The 22,362-nt window shown below is 35.3% G+C and overlaps 3 protein-coding genes across 3 annotated transcripts; 2 read left to right on the top strand and 1 right to left on the bottom strand.

The window, feature by feature from the left end:
* The first annotated feature begins 1,253 nt into the window (after positions 1–1,253).
* LOC138331723 (complement C1q tumor necrosis factor-related protein 3-like) lies at positions 1,254–3,352 on the top strand. The gene is made up of 2 exons (XM_069279475.1): positions 1,254–1,591; positions 2,591–3,352. Exons 1-2 carry the CDS (start codon positions 1,348–1,350, stop codon positions 2,980–2,982), a joined length of 636 nt encoding a protein of 211 aa, XP_069135576.1. The 5' UTR covers positions 1,254–1,347; the 3' UTR covers positions 2,983–3,352.
* A 3,144-nt stretch (positions 3,353–6,496) lies between these two features.
* Positions 6,497–18,585, bottom strand: LOC138330609 (uncharacterized). Its single transcript, XM_069278168.1, has 3 exons — positions 18,569–18,585; positions 16,016–16,217; positions 6,497–6,644 (listed from the first exon to the last, which is right to left on the bottom strand). Exons 1-3 carry the CDS (start codon positions 18,583–18,585, stop codon positions 6,498–6,500), a joined length of 366 nt encoding a protein of 121 aa, XP_069134269.1. The 3' UTR covers position 6,497.
* On the top strand, positions 18,513–22,236 carry LOC138331722 (complement C1q tumor necrosis factor-related protein 3-like). The gene is made up of 2 exons (XM_069279474.1): positions 18,513–18,839; positions 21,482–22,236. Exons 1-2 carry the CDS (start codon positions 18,596–18,598, stop codon positions 21,871–21,873), a joined length of 636 nt encoding a protein of 211 aa, XP_069135575.1. The 5' UTR covers positions 18,513–18,595; the 3' UTR covers positions 21,874–22,236.
* The last annotated feature ends 126 nt before the right edge of the window (positions 22,237–22,362 follow it).

Below are 22,362 nucleotides of genomic sequence, written 5' to 3'. Positions count from 1 at the left end.
CCAAATTACTGCTTCTTTTTGTTTCCGGGCTATAACTCCAACCAAAACCATTCAACGAAGCTCGATGAAACTTTCTGTAGATGTCGGACAAGTGCCCTAGTTTTGCCTTTTGCTATTGCGGACCTTCCATTTTCGGACTTATATCTGTTACCATGGAAAATCAATCAAAATACCAAATTTCATATTGTTTCCGGGGTAAAACTCCTAAATCGTTTTATTTTAAAAAATAAGCGAAAATGCATTGTTAATTAAGAAATCAATGCTATTTTTAAAAGCTTTGATTTAGATAGCAATCTGATTGAAATACAGATCCTTAATATCACTGTGTTGGATAAGAGGATCCGAAAACATCCCATTAGGGGTCGTGTCCAGATGACCTTTGGAAATGGCCAATCAAATTGCTGCTGGTAGAATCTTGAATGTGACTCTTATTGGACGAAATAGTTTGTAAATGCTGTCAGAATTATTTTTATGTACGAAGTCATCTCGCCCAAACAGCACAACAAATCTTATATTGTATGTAAACTGGGACGAAATGGTGTTGTCAATTGATGCACATTGTAGCAATGTATAGAAAATGCTTTTTATCTGATGTACACGTGGAACAAAGGTCATCCGAACATGACCCCTGATGGGATGTTGTCGGATACTCGATTGACCGGTGTGGTTATAAGGATCTGTATTTCAATTAGATTGGGAGGAAATACAGGAGCATCTTTAAAATCCATCTGTAGAAATAAATAGATTAAGTTAAATTCCAAAGCCTTCAAGTTGGTAGCTTGTTTTTTTAGCACGAAACAGGTGAGCGATACAGACCCATTAGGCATCTTGTTTCAAATAACATTTTACGTTTTCGAATGGCTGATGTTATATTTTCTGCAAATAGATCCTCTTGATTTATTAGTTAAATACTTTGTATTCGATTATAATTTCATCAAAAAGAATGTACGTAGATGGAACTTCAAAGCATATAAGGAATTCATCACAAATAGATTGATATTGTAATTAATTTGTTTAAGTCCAGTAACATATACCCCTATTTGTGATGTTAATCGATAGTGAAAAATATCGTAGTCAGGGATAGTATTGAAGTATCTATCTCTTGTTTAATACATTAAGCAGATTATTGTCAAAGAAGAAACGTAAGGCCGTTCTGTTCGTTACCTTGTAAAGATAAACGATATTTTTGATGATGGCGACAGCTTTAGGATCCAAGAGTTTATATCGATGTATTGTACTATAAGAATCTGCGAAAATTCGAGGAGCAACACCGCAGCTTCAAGGTATCTATCTAGAGAAACAACATACAGATTTCTCCGAGTTTACTTTTGTAGTCCGAACATTATCATGATGATGATAGTTACATTATTCAGCGCATTCGCCTTCGTATCGGTGGGCCTGGCTTCTTTGACTTCAAACATAGAGGAAGCACTGACCTCCGCAATGGATGAAGTCACCATCGAACCAGAAAAAGAATACGAATGCCTCCTCTACCGTCTTGAGGACAAACTCGACAGGCTAGAGGAAAGAATGAAAACGCTGGAGGACCAACTTGACTCTGACACGTCCGGGGAACCATCCAGTACAACAGGTACGTACTTTTTACTAGTTCATGACAAACTATTGTACTTTATGTATAAATCACGATGTAAATACATGCAAGATGGGTTTTTTGTAATAAATCGTATTTGTCGCGCATCTTTATAATTAGGGTATTTGTCGCGCATCTTTATAATTAGGGTTATATTTTAATCCTATTTATTACGTTTCCCCACTTCTTAAGTACCGTGAAATGTGTGTAAATGATTAAAGATGCTCCACTGCCGACAGAGCATTAACGATACCAATCATTTGAACAGTAACTGACGTGTTATCGTATTTATATGTATGTACCTAATACGAAAATGCATACAAAATATTTCTTTAGATTTTGGAGAATGCGCAATCAGTACTTAATGCCATAAAAGTCATAGTGCCATGGATTTTTTTGCGGGACGCAATTAATAATTTTTAATATATCTATCTAGATTTAAAATAAAAAGCTCAAACTTTTCAATAGTGGTAATGGTGTAAAGTAAGTAACTTTTGTAGATAAAGAAAATTACTAATTCCTCTGCTCCTATTTTAGATAGAGAAAAAATACCATCCCGTATAGAAACGGATTGTTCATTGTTACATTTCTCTACTGTATCTTAGCTGAAATATGCATGAAAAGATTCTGACATGATCCCGACCAAGTGTTGTTATTTTTGGGTCGATACGATCTCCAAGATGGCCGCTACAACCAGCACCTTGAAAACACATTTTGAATTTCTTCTCAACTTCTTCCAGTGTAATTTAGCTGAACTTACCTAAAGGATTCCCAACATTGTCTTGACAAAGTGTTGTTAGATATCTGGTTGATCCCAAATCGAAGATGCCTACCGTGACACCATATCTAATTAATTTCCTATATGACTCTTGCCAAGGTAGTCAAATTACCGTTAAGGCCCTTGGGTCTGTTTTTAATTCATATTCAAATATTTGTTTAATAAGTAATCTACTGGTATTGTTTTTTTCTTTGTATACGTATTCTTTGTTTATATTTCAGGTGGGCTGTATGCATTCAGTGCTCATATATCAGAAACGAAAATCAACGGTCGAATCAACGGCGGACTGAAATTCTCCAGTGTCGACACAAATGTCGGAGAAGCATATAATGGAAACACAGGAGTGTTCACATCGAAAGCTGACGGGGTATATGTCTTCAACTACCAAAGCGTCACAGGCTACTACTCAAAGGCCTGCCACCTTACCCTCGTCCATAACAACGAAACCGTTGTGAGTTCCTACGCTTACTCCTCATATGGGTACCTGACGTTTGGAAACTCTGCTGTTATAAAGCTGAATAAAGAAGATGTCGTGCACGTTGCCATAACAGGTTCAAGTTCCTGCTATCTGTTTGGAGGCGTCTACACTACCTTTAATGGGTACAGCCTTTAATGTAACAAAACGGTCAACAACTTTACCAGTGTCCCGAATAATCGGCAAACATTAACTTTGTACTTCTATAAGTATTATCCAGGTTCTTCACTTCTAAATAGTTTTTATTTGCCATAACCATATGGAAATCGATAGTTCAATTTAAACGCAAAAACAAAGACATTTTCAATTGAAACAGGACAAATGATTTGTGCTTACCTGATATTCCAGACTGATAAAAAACATTATATATATATAATTACCTTTAGTTGCTACTTACACTTTATGTTGTATCATCTGAACAATTTGATAATCTCCAGAGTAGTGCTGTCTATCTCTTGTTCCATGTCCTTGTATTTCTGCTTCTGAATAAAGCTTACAAACTGCATGATATACTGTTATTGTTGATGTTTCGGGCATGCTAATTACTTTGTTATAAGCATAAATTGTTATCCACGAATTACAAACAACATAAAAAGGACTCAATGTGTATGTTTTTGCTATTTGATTACAATACAGATCCTTATAAATACGCCTTTAAAGAGAAGATCTGACAACGCCCAATCAGATGTTTATTTTGTTGAGGTTATGAGGCTATAATGATAATGGGCTCCATTCCTTATATTTACAGTTTTTCAAGTAAAATAATATTATTTTTTCCCGCGGCAGTTGCATATTTTTATTAAAATAAACATATTTTTTCTCTCCCTTCTTCGTCAAAGAATTCGATTGAACAGCTGATTGGAATCGAGTCATTCATATGTTCCCGCCAAAAGTGGGGTCATGACCTCACGTTGCTACGCCATCGACTATTCACGTAACAATATAATCGCCGCGCGTGTTGTGCTAACATTATACACTGATAATAATAATACTAGAAAGCATGGTTATCGAGTCCATGTCAGTGCAAACTGCAAATATTCAAAAGTAGTGACAATAATGAACTGTATTTTAATCAGATTGATGTTTTTCGATTCAACAGTTCCACTATGCAAGAAGACACAACACGAATATACCGCAATCTCCCAAAACACGCACTTCGCAAAACATTCACGCAACACACCACATACATGGGAGGCCGTCCTTACATGACCATAGCTGTTAATAGGACGTTAATTAATCAAACAACAAACAAAATGACCCGATTGGAAAAACTTTTTCGTCTTCTTGTATAGTGGAACTGTTCCTTTTTTATAGTGCTATATCACTGAAGCATGCCGCCGAAGAAACAAAGCAACACACCACACCCGGTCACATTATACTGACAACGGGCGAACCAGTCGTCCCACTCCCTGTATACTGAGCGCTAAACAGGAGCAGAAACTCGGGTCAAGCAAACGTTCCCTGTACCTGCAAAGACACTAGTTTACACAATTGCATGTGAAATGCAGGTATGTGTTTTAGAGGACTGCGGGATATTCATGTTGTAATTAATTGTATAGTGGAGCTGTTGCGCTTTTTGTAGAGCTATATCACTGCATGAACATGTCATGATTGTTTCAGGCAAGTTTCGACCAAATCGCAGTGGAAGAACGTGAGAAAAAATTCAAAAATATGTTTTCAAGATGGCGGTTTTGGCGACCATCTTGATTTTAGATCGAAACGAAAAATAACAACAATTTGTCGGGACTATGTCAGGATAATTCCATGCAAGTTTCAAGTAATCCAAGACAACCGTCATCATAAAACGCATGTTGAACTACGATCATTTTCAAGCGTTGCGATTTAGCTCACAATAATTAAGACTGGCCTGAAATGATCCTGACATGTTCTTGACTAGTGTTGTTTACAGGTAGATCGAAAATCCAAGGTGACCGCCACAGCCGCCATCTTTATTACACGTTTGAACTTACCCGTGCGATTTAGCTGAAACTTTCTCACATGGTTCCATCTAAGTGTTATCATTTTGGTCGATCTGAAATTCAAATTCATGGTAAGCACGACCGCCATCTTGAAATCATATTTATTTGAATATATCTTTTAACACAGAAAAAACTATCCCATCTGTCAAAAATATAAAATGGATGCCAAACTCAACATTTTACGTGTGTATTCAAATTTCTTTTAAGTTGTTTCTCCATGTATACCTGTTTTTCATGTACATGCACATGTATTTATACCTATAAAACGAAATAGCCAACGCGAAACACTATTTTGTTTACTTGAATGAAGTTATGTATCTTACATAATGGTAGAATAGAATATGACGTGGATTGAACCTAGATATAATGTCATGTTCCCCATGGTAAACCTCCCTGCCTTGAGGCAATCTTGCTTCAATAGTACCTAAACGAGAAGAACACTTATTAACAAAGACTTTCTTTTCTACGATTTCAAGATATTTTAAGTCATTTACAAGAACGATCCCCGAAAAACCATATCCCTTTCCTTTTGTCAGTATAATGTGACTGGGTAGGGTGTGTTGCTTTGTGTCTTCGGCGGCATGTTTCAGTGATATAGCACTATGAAAAGGGCAACAGTTCCACTATAAAAGAAGATACAACATGGATATACCGCAGTCTCCCAAAACACGCACCTCGCACAACATACACGCAACACACCGCATACATGAGAGGCCGTCCTTACATGATCATAGCTGTTAGTCCTCAATGCAATCTCCCAAAACACGCACCTCGCACAATTTTAGAAGCAGTCCTCAATGCAATAAACCATCAAAGGCTTAAGAAATATCATAAAATTAAACAAATGTCATTCTTTCTTCGAGGGACATTCACATTTTTGATACAATTCAATTAGTTGGAATACATGTACTGTAGAATGCCCAGGCATGAAACCTGACTGATGCTAATAAAACAGAGATATTTCGAAAAAAGTTATGCATTTAATTGAACACCTTCCTTAATATCGATAAAAAAGATTGATATAAATTTAGACGGATAATAGCTATCATCTTTCTTGTTTAATGGTATAACGTTATCCATTTTCCATACATTTGGATAGATACATTTGGGAAAAGGTAAACAACAATTGGGTCTACACACAGTATTAGAACCATAACCATAACAAATGAAGACACGAACCCTTGCCGACTTTTAATATATTTAACAAACCTTTAATTTCACTTTCACGTAATATATTATTAACTGTATTCAACGTTCATGGGGGACATTTGGTATTTCTGTTTCCACTAAGTATCCTTATTAACAGCCATTTCGATACGTTGTGTGGATGTACTATGTTTCACGTATAAAGTATTGTTTGATAACAGGCTTAAACATAAGAATTTTAACCACATATTGGGCCAGAGGGTATACAATACTACCAGGGGATATTAAAAGTAACCTTTGTAATATTTGTTGACTCTGAATCACCAACACATAAAGCATCAACATAAAATTAAGAAGAACGCGTAAAGTAGAATATATCATAGGCTTTATTGAAAAACATCAGTCAGGAAAAAAAGATCAAACAACAAGCGATATCGATAAAGGTTTTATATGGAATAATCTCATAAGCAGACACTGATCTACGTCAGAGGAATAAAAGTTTAGTAAACGTAGGTCGGTCGGGAGCCTTTAACTGTTGTCAATGTGTCTGTCTATTCCAATTTTCTTTCCAGTGAAGGTCACATATTTACCACCGCGCAAGTAACACGCACTTGATCCCGTAATACCAACGTGAACCACATCATACTTTCCCAGTTCAACGACAACGCTGTTTACCTTCATTGGATATCTATATTTACTGTAGCTACAACAACTCACGAGAGTACCGTTGTTGTGGAAAAGGGTCAGGAAGGAACACGCTCTGGTCTCATACCAAAGGCCTTTATAGGTGAAATCGTACAAGCCGTTAGCTGTGATATAAACACTCCAGTATGTTCATTATATCTCCACCAATATTTATGATGCCATGGGTAAAGGACCTCTTTCACGAACAATGGAAATTTTTCGCTCAGTATTCGCTCAGTTGACATCGTTGGTAAGCTAAGGCTAGCTTGTGGAGATGTATTAAAGTTTCTTCAAACAATGACATAGTGTACTCCTACGCGTACTATGGACTTCCGGTTGCTTAAAATAATGTATATACAGTCATTTCATTAATGTTGAAATCCTTTTCCGTTGCTAAGGAAACAGGAGATATATATATACACAATGTTACTTAATCTCATAGTATGATATACCGACACATATATAAGTGCCAGACACTGATAAAAACACAGGTTAAAAAGATTCCATGGATTTAGAATAAATTTGCCAACGAACTTATTTTATTAAAACTCAATGTTACATGTAACAACATAAATGCCAATCCTTGAAATACGTTTAAAAAATTTAAATGTCCCAGGGGTCTGTGCTATGGCCAAATTAAAGTTGCCCAGCGGAGGTGTATGACAGGGTTCCCTTATTGATCCAAAAAATGTATCAAAATAATGTTTAATTTTATCAAACTGTATTTTATTCTAAAGAGTATAAATAATTACATATTAAGATAACAAATACGAAGGCAAAATGTAACTAATAAAATTTTGGTTACATTTTTAAGACAGAAAATGTGAAATGTTGGGTGTTATTTTCGGCCATGTCTATTATCAAAAATTGTGATTCACCCACTTCTGGTTCGAGTGCAACAAAATATTTTCTAAAAAGTTGGCTCATTAACTGAAGTAAATGTTGTGAAAATTTCAGAAAAAAATGTGGACCGGCAAATTTAAAGGTTATAATATGGCAAGGTCTATGTTTAGCAACATTACATAATGCTATGAATATGTTTATCAACATTAATATATAATTCAGTACTCATCTGTAACGCTTGATATGATTTCAAATTGATTTATTTAGTGATACTTTGTAGAAAAAGTTTAAAAGTTCAAAATTACAAAACATTTGGGTGTTTTAAGACCATAATAAACTGTTTTGTATTTGAGGTAGCTTCACTAATATGTCCTGTTCAAATGATTTATTTTGTAAATATAGAGTAAATTTACATTGAAGAGACTGATTAAAATGGGATTCTGTAACTGTGTGGTTTGAAAGGGAAGAGTTACTAGGTTCCATTGATCATGTTACAAACCTACAGCAGTCCAATTATTTGCAGGGATAACACTTCTGATAGTTAACATGTATGTTGATTCATGCTAACAAATGTAAATCTCACCACTTTTACATATTATATTGTTTTATATTGTTTTAGATTTTAAGTTTAATTTGGTCGGGAAACTCATTTACGTATCATTTAAGATTAAGATACATGTATATTCATGCCAAATACGCCTTTTATCTTGTAAAATAACTAACTGAATTTAGCAGTTTTGATAATGAAAATACACGTTATCTGTAAGTAGATCATCAAAACTGGATTATATCTGACGTCAATTATCATATTTGAATTCAATGTTAGTATTATTTGATAATTAGAAAATGTTAATTGATAGATATTGGGTTAATCGTACAGAGATAATGGAGAAACAGTCAAACAGGAAATGAGAGTGTCTGATCAAACTGGAAATCATTTAGATGCAGTGTATTACATAAACTGTATGTTACTAAGCTTTGTGTCACGTATAAATTAATTAATTTTGCTCCCCCTGACATGTACAATTCATGTGATAACCAATTTTCGTATAAAATTTAATACCTGAAATGATAAGCTTTAAGCCATTTTGATTGATAGTATGATGTGTTAACGATACACCAAGCTTCTTATAAAAAATAAAACTGTGGACCTCAAAAACTTTTAACTGTTTCATTAACCATACATGATGCTGTTAGTTTTTAAACTGAAAAAAAATCTTAGTTAACCTTAATGGAATTCACGAAAATTCTGAAGAAAATTAAAAAAAATCGATATCAAACTTCAGTTGATTGATCACATAATGTTTATCAATTTTTTAACACAAGAGGCCCAAGGGCCTTAACGGTCATCTGACTCATGGCACAAAACAACAGTCACAGTATAATGGAGTGGTTAACAATTAATATAAGCAATACAAGGAACTCCTTTTTTGAATATGTAAGTTTCTGAAATAGGTAAAGGTCATTTGTTGAACAAACTTGGTAGCCCTTCATCCATATATGGTATTAACCCATTCAAGGATGAAGGAGGAGTCGGATTTCAAAGCCAAATTTCAGCAAAGCTCCCATTTTGGACCCCTGACGTTCTATCCCCATGGGTCTTACCTCGTCCTTTATAAAATATGTTCCCCCTTCTGAGCCCCACCCCTCTGTCCCCTAGGGTCTGACCTAACTCTTTTATATTAAATATGATTGTCCTTCTCCAGTGATGTTTCACACAAAATATGGATGCATTAATCCACTCAAGGGTTAGGAAGGAGTAGGCTTTTAAAGCAAAATTTAATCAAAATTCCCCATTCTGAGCCCCGCCCCTCTGTCCCCAGGGGTCGGACCTAACTTGTTTATATAAAATATGACAGTCCTTCCTCTACGATCTTTTACACAAAATATGGATGAAATCCACTCAAGGGTTAAGGAGGAGTAGAATTTTAAAGCTAAAACAAGTACATGTACTCATTGTAATGGACACTAATACATAATCCCCCAAATGACCCTCTCCCTCCCCCTCCCCATCTCCACCTGCGACAAATTAAGAATGCAGTTGCACAGTGTATGAACATTTTGAAAGAAATTTTGAGGTACTTTTACATTCAATGAATTGCAGACGAAAATTTGAAAACAGGAGGTTTGCCCAGCAAAAATCTTTCAAAATTTTTATCATACTGATAAGCATCCCTTTATAACCCTTTATACTAAATTTCATTGAAATCAGAGACCGAAATATAAAAACAGGAAGTTGGCCCAGTGGCCATCTTGGAATACCAAAATCTTTACCAAAATGTTTGCATGTTGTTCGCCATCCCTTAAAACCTCTACAGACTAATTTTTGTTGAGATCAGAGACTGAAACCTGAAAACAGGAAGTGGGCTCGCAGCCATCTTGGAATACTAAAATCTTTATGAAAATATTTGCATGTTGTTCGCCATCCCTTTAAACCTCTACAGACTAATTTTTGTTGAGATCAGAGACTGAAACCTGAAAACAGGAAGTGGGCCAGCGACCATCTTGGAATACCAAAATCTTTATAAAAATGTTTGTATGTTGTACGCCATCCCTTAAAACCCCTATAGACCAATTTTCATTGAGATCAGATACGGAAGACTGAAAACAGGAAGTGGGCCAGTGGCCATCTTGGAATACTGAAATCTGATTGTTCTTCCCTAATGATGTTTTACACCAAATATGGATGAAATCCTCTCAAGAGTTGAGGAGGAGTAGATTTTAAAGCTACATTTAAGAAAATTTGCCCTTTTGGGGCCCCACCCCTCAGCCCCTAGGGGTAGGACCTTTCTCATTTATATCAAAAAATAATTTTCCTTCCCCAATGATGTTTCACACCAAATATGGATGAAGGAGGAGTAGGATTTTAAAGCTTAAATTAAGAAAATTTGCCCTTTTGGGGCCCCGCCCCTCTGACCCTAGGGGTGGGACCAATCTCATTTATATAAAATAAGATTGTGCTTCTCAAATGATGTTTTAAACCAAATATGGATGAAATCCATCAAAGGATGAAGGAGGAGTAGGATTTTAAAGCTTAAATTAAGAAAATTTGCCCTTTTGGGGCCCCACCCCTCTGACCCTAGGGGTCGGACCAGGCTCATTTATATAAAATATGATTGTCCTTCCCTAATGATGTTTCATACTAAATATGGATGAAATCAACCCAAGGATGAAGGAGGAGTAGGATTTTAAAGCTTAAAATACGAAAATTTGCCCCTTTTGGGGCCCCATCCCTCATCCCCTAGGGGTTGGACCAAGCACATTTATATAAAATATGATTGTCCTTCCCCAATGATGCTTCACACCAAATATGGATGAAATCCGCTTAGCCGTTAAGGAGGAGTAGCGTTTTAAAGGAAAAAGTTTACGCACGACGGACGGCGCACGGCGGACGGCGGACGACGACGGACGAATCACGATGACTATAGATCATCCTGACCCTTCGGGTCAGATGACCTAAAAACTTGTTATGGCGTGATTTGATGCCATTGCCAACACTTTGAAAGCACAATATTTTGGAGAAAAAAAACAACATTATACATATATGTACTAAATATTCTGGATGTGTGAAAATTGGTAAAAACCTTATTTTTTTATATGATAATCTACTCCCACCCATTTTTTTTCTAAATTTTGTTATTATTTCACTTTATATGCCTTTCAGCTGTATATAAAAAAAATATTTCGAAGAATGCAGTTGCAATCATCATCTAGCTTGAAAAGTAAATGATAATTCCCTAAAATTTCGAAATACTTTGTTATTGTGATTCAAGATTTTGAATATTCTACAATGGATAGGTCATAAAATCATATATTACTTTATATTTAATGTAACTAATGAGTATTAATTGGGATTAAGGAATAAATTTCTTTGTTTTCTCAATTTTGTGATTGAAAAGGGCAGTGGTGCGACTGGTGGAATTTTTACGACATTTACCACGGGGGAGAAACTATGTCACATACAAAAACAAATGTACATGGTTGCCGTTGCAATTAAAATGGCGGAAAATTGTTCGCTTCAAGGTAGAAAATTGTATGCTGTGTCACCAATAACGACAATCTCAATAAGACAATGAGTGCACTGTATCCCGGACATTTCCATGTAACTATAGCAAATGTTATTTGTGTTACAATTCTCTCCGGTTCTTCAAACACTCCAACACAATTTCAAAATAGTGCCTGATATCGTTAACACAATCAAGCGTGGTTGTGTAAATAATCCAACATTTCTGCACATTTCCGATGTCGCATGTTGAATACTTTGTTATATGATGTTGCATATTGTAATTAATCACTGTTAAATTTTGAATTACATACATAATCCTCATATTAAGATATAATATCAAAATGATGTCGTTAACACTTAAAATTGGAAATGATGTCGTCACCACTAATATCCAATATCTATTTTTGGTGGCTCGTGTATTATTGTTAAAATAACAGCATATTTTCGATAGTCATGTGTGTACACACGGGAAATAACTTATTCCTATATCAATGAACTTGCTATGGATTATTCCAATATATTTAGCATCAAAGAACCACGAAAACAGCCACTTACGCTGGTTACAATTTCCTTTCCATTCAGTAATGATTCGTAAAACATAATACACGTACATATATACAGTTATTATTTGTCGCGTGTAATCGTTTCTTTTTATCCAGACGATCTTTTAAAGCGGGTTTAACGTTTTAATTAGTTTCCTGATTTATAAACGAAAGTCCAAAAAATGCAATATAGGGAATAAAACACACATGTAATACATCGAAAAAAAGGTATAAAAATGTCACATAAGTAACAAAGCAGAAAATAGATTGGATAAAACAGTTCAGAATCGCAATGCAAAATGCGCCAATGCGACAATACGAGACCTGACAGTGGGCGGAGCGAAAAAATACCCAGTCAATGGCACAACATTGTTTTCTCGAATTGTCGCATAATTTTGTCGTATTGGCGCGGGCCGGAGTTTTTCCTTCGCTTAGCACACTGTCGATCATATCATCATCGCTTTAGCAGAAGCGACAATACGACAAAGTCGAAATCAACTACTTTAGTTTTCATATATCTCGTATATTTGGCTTTAAATAGCAACCGAAGTGTAACACTGGAACTACAAGTGACTTTCTGCAACTATTACAACTAATTCCTCATCTTTGGATTATTTTAGCAAAGAAACACATTTACGTCACAGTCAACAATGTTTAACTTATCAACTAGAAGAGATATTTCAAAGTATCCTTGTAAAAAAGACGCGCAATATCATAATACTCTCTACACTGTGTACATTTCCAGATTTGCTGTCAGAAACACAGTAACACACACATCAGTACTTTACACCAAAAGTAGTCATATCTTCTATGTTAATGGTTAAATAGTATTGATGAGACTGTTAACTACAATTCTATATTGCAGTGTTTAAGAAAACATGAACCGTAAATCCGTCCAAACATGTTAAAACATAAATGGTGAACGACTCTATTTTGTAAAACATGCATGTGTTTTTCGTATTATACTTGACCATCAAGAATGACTTTTTTAGATCTTTAACACCGCGCACACGAAGAAAAACTAATGTTCAGTGGAGTGATAACAAAAAATATACAAATTAATATACATCTGCCAAAGACGCTGATCTGTCGCCTCGGATAAGACATAGATTAAGTCACAGACAAAAATCCATGGGAACGAGCTCACTATACCTGCATCTAGCGACCACCTTTTAAAACTAAAAAGGGGACGTCCTTCAAAAATTAATTTTTATTATCGATGTTAGCATCAGCCAATTCCTACTAGAACGAATAATCACACAATATACTTTAATAGTTTTTATCCTAGTTTAATGTCTTATTGGAATAGACTTGATTGTAATTATTATGCTATGAGATCACCATGTGAACCAAAAACGGGAGCTAGTCCGTCATGTCATACCCACGATTGCTGATGAATTATGTACCGATGCTTTCAGATATAGTGGATTTAGATCATGTAATATTATTTTATGCCAACTTAAAAACCAAGCAAGTCAATTAAATTCAGATTTATATAGAGATCATCTTATTGATAATGCATCTTGTATCTATGGCAGCTCTGTTGAGGATTTTTCTCATTTCTTTCTATTTTGTTTGTTTGTTTGTTTAATAAACGTTCTATTAACAGCCATGGTCATGTAAAGACGGCCTCTCATGTATGCGGTGTGTTGCGTGTATGTTGTGCGAGGTGCGTGATTTGGAAGACTGCAGTATTTTGTCCAAGATTTATAATTGAAAGACAACTCTTAGTTGATTCTCTGTCTCATCTGCAAGTAGATATCCAACTAAATCTTAAAGACGCTCCAACGCTGACAAATGCCTTTTTTCGCTATCAAAAACAGGAGCAGACGAATTACTATTTTTCTTTAGTTACAAAAGTTACTTACTTTACACCATTACCACTATTGAAAAGTTTGAGCTTCTAACTTTACTTCAAGACAAATTATTGAAAATAATTAATTGCATCCCGAAAAAGTTCCATGGTATTATGTTCTATATGGAATGATGTATTGATTGCGCATGCACCAAAAGCAAAATAAATCATTTCATATCATTTTTGTGTTAATTAGACATATATATACACGATTAAACACCAATTATTCTTAAATTGATGAATACCGTTAATGCTCTGTCGGCGGTGGAGCCTCTTTAAGTTAAATCTCAACTTAAACATTCATCCACATCTATGAAGGGGAAGAAATCACCTCAGTTAGGAGCTTAATTCTGGAATGTGTGCATACATTCAGATATTACATTGAATCAACAAGTAGACTTTAGAGCTATTGTTAATTTTAATTTTGAAGTAACTTGATATATTGATTACTTTAACTGCATTAAAACTATATTTACTTCCACCTACCCTTTACTGTATCATATATTTTTGATGTGACTTGGCTCTAAGACAGATGAAAACGTGAATGTGAAGAATAAACCAATAACACTGATTAATCCCTTTTCTTTATGAGTTGAAAAAATGAATATTCATGCATTTAGATATAATTGTTTATTATACCTCAGGTGAGAATCCTGCATTCTGATTGGTCGAGAGATATTTGGTAATTACACTATCACACGGCAGGTAACATTAGAACAATATGAAACAATAGACACGTTCGTAGCAACCCCCTAGCAACGGGTGATAGTGTATTTTGACAGTGCAAAATATTAACCGCCCGAAAAAGATGCGCACTCGTTTCTTTTTTCGACGCCATCTTTGTTTTTTGAAGCGACGCTTCAAAATTTATCTGGAGCTAAATAGTAATAGTTTTGCCAAATTATTCTGTTAATCAATAAAAATATCATATTAAGGACGGAGCTTTTCGTTCATGTCTTTTCGCTTACCGTCAAAGCGCTATATGTTGCTTTTTAGGAACCCGTCGGTGATTAGGTGAACGGAAGACATGCGATTTCAAGCGTCTTCGTTACGTTGCTATTTGTTGTAAACAGACGACGGGACGAAATCAAAATTCATTGAGATTTACAAAAACGTTAAGATTTAAACAAACGCAGGAGACAAGACAACAAGAAATTTCACTTAATGCTTATTGTGAGTATTCTTTTTTATAATGCAGTGATAGTTAGCGCTACTGAGTAGAAGCTGATATGCTATTCTACTGCCGACGGTGACTGTTCGACTTTTGCTAAAATCAGTTAAAATGTTTCAATAGGTTGCAAATACTTGAAAACTAGTTTTGTTTCTAGACTTTTGGTATAATGAAATAAATACTACCTGCATTAGAGGGTGACAGTGCCTAGTGTCACCCCTTGGAATATCACTATATGAACGAAAAGCTCCGTGACAGTGATATCCTCGGGGTGACACTAGGCACTGTCACCCTCTAATACAGGTAGTATTTATATATTACTCCCTCAATGTTGCTCATACTCCGAATATTTTTGACTGGGTAGGCACTTTGTGGTAAAACACTATGGATATTTTAGTGCTGCCTAGTTACATTAAACGTCCGGAGTGAGAGTGACATTAAGGGATTAAGTTTTGAGTTTTAAGTTATAATCATAATCAAAATCCAGTTAAGCTAAAATCATAATTTTTTTATTAAGCAAATATTTAAATATTAAAGTTTAATAGAACAGGAAGATATGCATGTATAGGTAATATCGCTATAGGTAATATCTTCTAGTTATGTATGTAAATAAGTATTTATTAGTACTTTCAGTAATACGTATGATTTTTGTTAATCCTTAAATTGATTTAATATTATTTTATAGATCTAGTTCAGCGTAAATATGCTTTAAAAGATGAAATATATTTCTAAATTGTATATATACCATTTGTAATACATGCATACAATCATGTGGAGAGGGTTTATATAGGCTTTATTGCTTGCTGCCCGATCCAGAATTAAATCTTTTGATTTAATAAAGATATATTTAAATGAAAACCACACTGCCTTCACCCCGTTCCCGTCAGGATGACCTTTTGTCCGTCCGTCGTCCAGATAAACTTAGCAACTGGTGCTAGCATTTACTTTTCTTTCTAGCTCCGCCATATTTTCCTCCATTCTATCCAACTTGTCCTCTAAGCGGTACATGAGACATGCGTACTTGTTTTCCGGATTCTCTGTTTCCCTTTCATATCTACAGTGACCTCTGAAGATAGTGCTACGTCTGCCTTTGATAAGGGTGACGTTGTCCTCTCTGATGTTGCCGACAGGAGGAAAACACAAAACACTGAAACATCATCTTGACTAGGATCATCAGCTGTCGTGAATGTCGAGCTAAGATAGCAACCTGTAAACTCCGTTGACGCTTCACAAAGTCTTCACTTTTATAGTGTTATATCGATGCCTGTCTTGTGATTCCAATCTGTCGTCAACTATAGTACTATCAGGTAACTTCCGACAGTTATTTTTAATTGTTTTGCTTTCAAACAAGAACACTATAATTTAACCTTTGATTTGTAAAAACTATTTGATCATCAAATCATAGGATGAAAATTGATTCTACTTTATATAGTTTGGTTGCGTCATTAGCAGTATCAACTTACATTAAAGTAGTTTTATAAACCTCATCTTAATTTCACAAATAGAGTTTAATAAAAAGTTGAAACTTTGAAAACCGACTGGCTTCTTTAACAGGTTTTTCATCATCAACATTATCGTTTTCTTTTCAAATCTGATCACTGTTCCAAAGGCAGCGATTGAAAATGAAAACTGAATGGTCATTTTACCTGCTATTACCATCATCTTATTTAGCATATCTTGTAACAAATCTTTGCAGTTTTACATGTCAGTAAAGTAATTGCACTTTTGTTCTACCAAAAGTGCCTAAATTAACAAAATATAATCACATCATATAAAGTTAAGAGTTAAGAGCTATATCGTTTTGTTTGTATCATGAAATTTTTGTATCAGAATGACCATGTAACACGTAACTTGACTTTGCATTTGATATAAACGGTAACATCCCCTACAAAATGAAAACATCTCTCGATGTGTTTTAATCAATTTTGAAAAGATAAAATCTGATAAATTGATACTGTTGACGCTTATATGAATAATAAAGTTTACACAAATTCGAACATACTAAATATCTGCAGAATTGCGGAGGTTTTAAGCCATTAAGCCACCAAAAACAAGTTAGGGGACGTATAAGTTTTATTTTGTATCTTATTTTGTTTCTTTATTCCTCCACAAATTTGCCCAGTTGATGGCTAAAAGTCTATTGCACGAATATTGATAAACTTTGCACAAATACTCAGCACGGTACAAAGGGATGCATGCGTCAATTGATATGACCGTAGTTGTCTGACTTCCGATCGGTTATATTTAAAGATGCTCCACTGCTGACAAATGGTATTTTTTCACTATCAAAAACGGAAGCAACGGATTTAGTATTATTCTTCAGTTATAAATATAAAAGTTACTAACTTTACATCATTACCACCATTGAAAAGATTGAGCTTTTAAGTTTACTTCAAGTTCAAAATATGAAAAGTAATGAATTGCATCCCGAAAAAATCCCGTGGCACAATATCTATATGGAATGAAGTAATGATTGCGCATGCACCAAAGGCGAAATAAATTATTTTATGTTATTTTTTGTGTTAATTTGACATATATATATATACACGATTAAACACCAGTTATTGTTCAAATGATGAATATAATTTATGCTCTGTCGGCGGTGGAGCTTAAGTGGGTACCGAGCACAATGGTACCACTTACCGACAGCCCCATTGCCATAGTAATGAAATTAAAGCTTCTGATTGGTCGATATTTAGAAATCCACAAGATGTCAATGAAGATTTTTATTCAATTTAGCAAAGGGTTTTGAGTGACACTGAATGAGTGCAATAAGTATGAATGAATGAGGGGGAGGGAAGGTTCCCTGACACATGGGAATACTTGGGTGGCTGTCGTAGATCAGTAAATTTTACGCCCGTTTTATATAAGATGTAGGCCCTATTAACAACTATGATCATTTTAAGATACAGCTATGGTCAGGTAAGGACGGCCTCTCGTGCAAGTGGTGTCTAGCGTGTGTTTTATTAAAGAGTAGGATTTAGACAAATTATGCGTTTCTTTATTTAGTTCAAATGGAGTTTGTCTTTGATTTGAATGACTGATTTTAAATTTTCTTTTTATCCCAGATGTTATCTTCTTGACTCGCTAATCAATTATAATTTTATCAGAAATGACGTTTGCTGATGGCACTTCACAGCATATAAGGAATTTATCGCAAATTGCTTGAAACTGTAATTATTTTGCCCAAGTCCAGTAACATATACCCCTATTTGTGATGTTAATCGATTGCGAAAAATATCGTAGTCAGGGATAGTATTGAAGTATCTATCTCTTGTTTAATACATTAGGCATATTATTGTCAAAGACGAAACGTAAGGCCGTTTTGTTCGTTACCTTGTTAAGATACACGATAATTTTGATGATGGCGACAGCTTTAGGATCCAAGAGTTTATATCGATATATTGTACTATAAAATCATGCGAAAGTTCGAGGAGCAACACCACAGCTTCAAGGTATTTATCTAGAGGATTAGCATACAGACTTCTCCGAGTTTACTTTTGTAGTCCGAACATTATCGCAATCATGATAATGATAGTAACATTATTCAGCGCACTCGCCGTCACATTGCCGGGTCTGGGTTCTTCGAGTCCAAACATAGAAACAATACTGAACTCCGCAATGGCTGAAGTCACCATTGACCCAAAACAGGAATATGAATGCCTTCTTTACCGCCTGGAGGATAAACTCGACAGGCTAGAGGGAAGAATGAAAAAGCTGGATGATCAACTTGACCCAGACAAATCCGAGGGACCGTCCGGTACAACAGGTACAGACTATTTACTAGTTAATGAGTAATTTATTGTGTTCCTTGTGTAAATCACAATGTAAATAAGATGATTCCAGCTCTATTGTATTCGTCGTCATACAAAACTTAGAGGGTTCAATTCTAAGCGGGCATCTTGATAATTACAGTTATAATTTTTAATCCTATTTACTAAGTTTTTCTTCTATTAGTATTGTGAAATTTGTGTTAAAACATCGAATTTTTCATTGTTTCTGTTTAACATGTCTCGCTATGGTTTATACTACTCTGGGTTCTCACGTTTCCACCTTGAGAAGTGGATAAGACATCGTAACTGTGGGGAGGTGCTGGTAGGGGTTACACTATTGGTACTACATAAACCGTGTATATTGTTTAAGGTGGCTGTTTCACTTATCACAAAAATGTCGCATGGCTAAATAATCTTTATAATTGTACTTGTTTTATCAAGTTACAATGCGTATGCACCATCTGTGGGAGTGTTTAGAACTTGAACAGGCTTTTTCTAGGTTGATAATCAAATTTGTTGTTATTTTTTTTTGTTCATAGTAGATGAAACAAGAGGCCCACAGGGCCTGTATCTCTTACCTGGTTTGTAATGCCAAGTTATGTTCTGAATACAGGTTCATTGTTTCTTTCTGAAGGAATTTGAATATTTACCTCTTATTCCCCTATTGGGTCACATCCCTCCTGCCCCCGGGGGGTCAGAGCCAAAATGTATACAAGTTTTATTCCCCTTATACCAAGGATGTTTGTGGCCAAATTTGGTCACAATCCATGCAGAACTATAGGACAAGTAGCGTTTTATAGGATTTACCTCTATTTCCCCTATTGGGCCCCGCCTCTCCTGCCCCGGGTGGTCAGAGCCAAATATTTATACAAGTTCTGTTCCCCTTCCCCAAAGAATGTTTGTGGCGAAATTTTGTTACAATCCATGCAGAACTCTATGACTAGTAGCGATTTAAAGGAAATGTTGACAGACGGACGGACGACGGACGCCGCGCCATGACAAGCCCACTGGCCCTTCGGGTCAGGTGAGCTAAAACATCATTCGTCTAAGGTGAATCCACTCACAAATAAAAATCTTGAAATATTTCAATATATTATATTTATTATTACTGATATATGCAATTTACAACTGATGCCTATTTAAGAAACTGATTTTTCTTGCTGCTCATAGATTAGTTAAATTGTTACAATGATAGTCTTGTGTGCTTTTATTCAGTCAAGAATATCAAAACAAATGCAAATCTTTTCTTGATTTTCTCACTTCAATTGAATAGTTCAATGAGGTTTTTATCCCCCGCCCAACGAAGTTGGCGGGGGATATACAAATGGGTTCCGTCCGTCCGTCCGTCCGAACGAATGGTTTCCGGAGCATAACTCTAAAACCAGTAGAGATATTTCCACGAAACTTCATACACACATTGGTCTTATGGTCTAGTAGTGCCTTTTGCTATTTTTAGGTTTTCATATTTTACATTTTTTCCGTAATCATGGAAACATTGCTGAAAATATCATATTTTTGGACCAGGTTCGTTTCCGGAGCATAACTCTAAAACCAGAAGTGATATTTCCACGAACTTCATAGACACATTGGCCTTATGGTCTAGTAGTGCCTTTTGCTATTTTAAGGTTTTCACTTTTTGTGCTTTTTTCTGTAACCATGGAAACATTGCTGAAAATGGCAGATTTTTGTGTAAGAATCGTTTCCGGAGCACAACTCTAAAACCAGCAGTGATATTTCCATGAAACTTCATAGACACATTGTTCTTATGGTCTAGTAGTGCCTTTTGCTATTTTTAGGTTTTCATTTTTTGCACTTTTTCCTGTAACCATGGAAACATTGCTGAAAATATCATATTTTTGTACCAGGTTCGTTTCCGCAGCATAACTGGAAAACCGGTTGAGATATATGCAAGGAACTCCATAGGCACATTAGTCTTATGGTCTAGTAGTGCCTTTTGCTATTTTAAGGTTTTCACTTTTTGTACTTTTTTCTGTAACCATGGAAACATTGCTGAAAATGGCAGATTTTTGTGTAAGAATCTTTTCCGTAGCACAACTCTAAAACCAGCAGAGATATTTCCATGAAACTTCATAGACACATTGTTCTTATGGTCTAGTAGTGCCTTTTGCTATTTTTAGGTTTTCACTTTTTGTGCTTTTTTCTGTAACCATGGAAACATTGCTGAAAATGGCAGATTTTTGTAGCAGGTTCATTTCCGGAACATAACTCTAAAACCAGCAGAGATATTTCCACGAAACTTCATAGACACATTCTTTTTATGGTCTAGTAGTACCGTTTGCTATTTTTAGGTTTTTAATTTTTTGCACTTTTTCCGTTACCATGGAAACATTGCTGAAAATAACATGGTAAATGATAAATGTTACTTTGCAAAATTCCACCCATCTTTGTGTATATAGTCTAATATAAATGTCAACCTGATTCAACAATTACAGCCCCGCTCTACTTGAATTATACTCCATCTTTCTTTAGCTCAACTTCCTTTTTCCTGTTTTTTTTCATACACATAAGTCTCCACAATCACACTTACTTCAGCTTTGATATCTCCATTGGCGGGGGATCTGGATAACTATGTCCTTTTTTTACTGTTTTTTATTCTTTCAAATACATATGGTTTCAGGAGATCAGTATGCATTCAGTGCGTATATATCGGATACGTATGTCAGTGGTCGAACCAACGGCGGACTGAAATTTTCCAGTGTCATCTCAAATGTCGGAGAAGCATACAATGAACACACAGGAGTCTTCACATCGAAAGCTGATGGGGTATATGTCTTCAACTACCAAGGAGTCACATACTCTTACTCAAAATCCTGCTACCTTACCCTCTTCCATAACAACGCAACCGTTGTGAGTTCCTACTCCTACGCCGCATATGGAAGGCTTACGTTTGGAAACTCTGCTGTTATAGAGATGAACAAAGAAGATGTCGTTCATGTTGCCATAACGGGTTCAAGTTCCTGCTATCTGTATGGAGGCGTCCTCTCTACCTTTAATGGGTACAAAATTTAATATTACAAAACGGTCAACAACTGTACCAGTCACCTGACCAATTGACGTATATTAACATTGTATTCCTATATCTATTATCCAAGTACTTCTCTCCTTAATACCCTTCATTTGTTATAATTAAATATACCTTATGGAAATCGATAGATCAACAATTGAAATGCAAAAACAGAAACGTTTTGGGAAAAAACCCAGGAAAAAGGACTTGTGCTATTCTGAAATTCCAGATTGGTAAATATATATATATAGAGAGAGAGTATATATAGAGAGAGATACTTTTGTTTATTGCATTCACTTGATGTAGATCGTTTAAATCATCTCCTTAGTTGTGTTATCAATCTCTTGTTCCACGTGTCTTTGTGTTTCTGTATAAAGCTTACAAATTTCATGATATATATTCTTTTTATTGATGTTTCAGACATGCTCTGCCTCTTAAAATGCCTTAAAGATTTTTGTGTTTGTTATATGTATTGTTTTCTATACAAATAATAA

Source organism: Argopecten irradians, chromosome 9 (genome assembly GCF_041381155.1).
Source record: "Argopecten irradians isolate NY chromosome 9, Ai_NY, whole genome shotgun sequence".
In the NCBI taxonomy this organism is placed as follows: domain Eukaryota; kingdom Metazoa; phylum Mollusca; class Bivalvia; order Pectinida; family Pectinidae; genus Argopecten; species Argopecten irradians.
The sequence above is the reverse complement of the archived record's forward strand: the minus strand, read 5'-3'. Positions and strand labels throughout refer to the sequence as shown.

Bases quoted from the DNA above. Each gene is read 5' to 3' on its own strand.
- LOC138331723 (XM_069279475.1), top strand. From the start codon at position 1,348: ATGATGATGATAGTTACATTATTCAGCGCATTCGCCTTCGTATCGGTG. The intron at 1,592-2,590 runs GTACGTACTTTT...TTTATATTTCAG, and splicing joins GGAACCATCCAGTACAACAG to GTGGGCTGTATGCATTCAGT.
- LOC138330609 (XM_069278168.1), bottom strand. The intron at 6,645-16,015 runs GTAAATGCTAGC...TATCCAATGAAG, and splicing joins TGGCGGAGCTAGAAAGAAAA to GTAAACAGCGTTGTCGTTGA.
- LOC138331722 (XM_069279474.1), top strand. From the start codon at position 18,596: ATGATAATGATAGTAACATTATTCAGCGCACTCGCCGTCACATTGCCG. The intron at 18,840-21,481 runs GTACAGACTATT...ATATGGTTTCAG, and splicing joins GGGACCGTCCGGTACAACAG to GAGATCAGTATGCATTCAGT.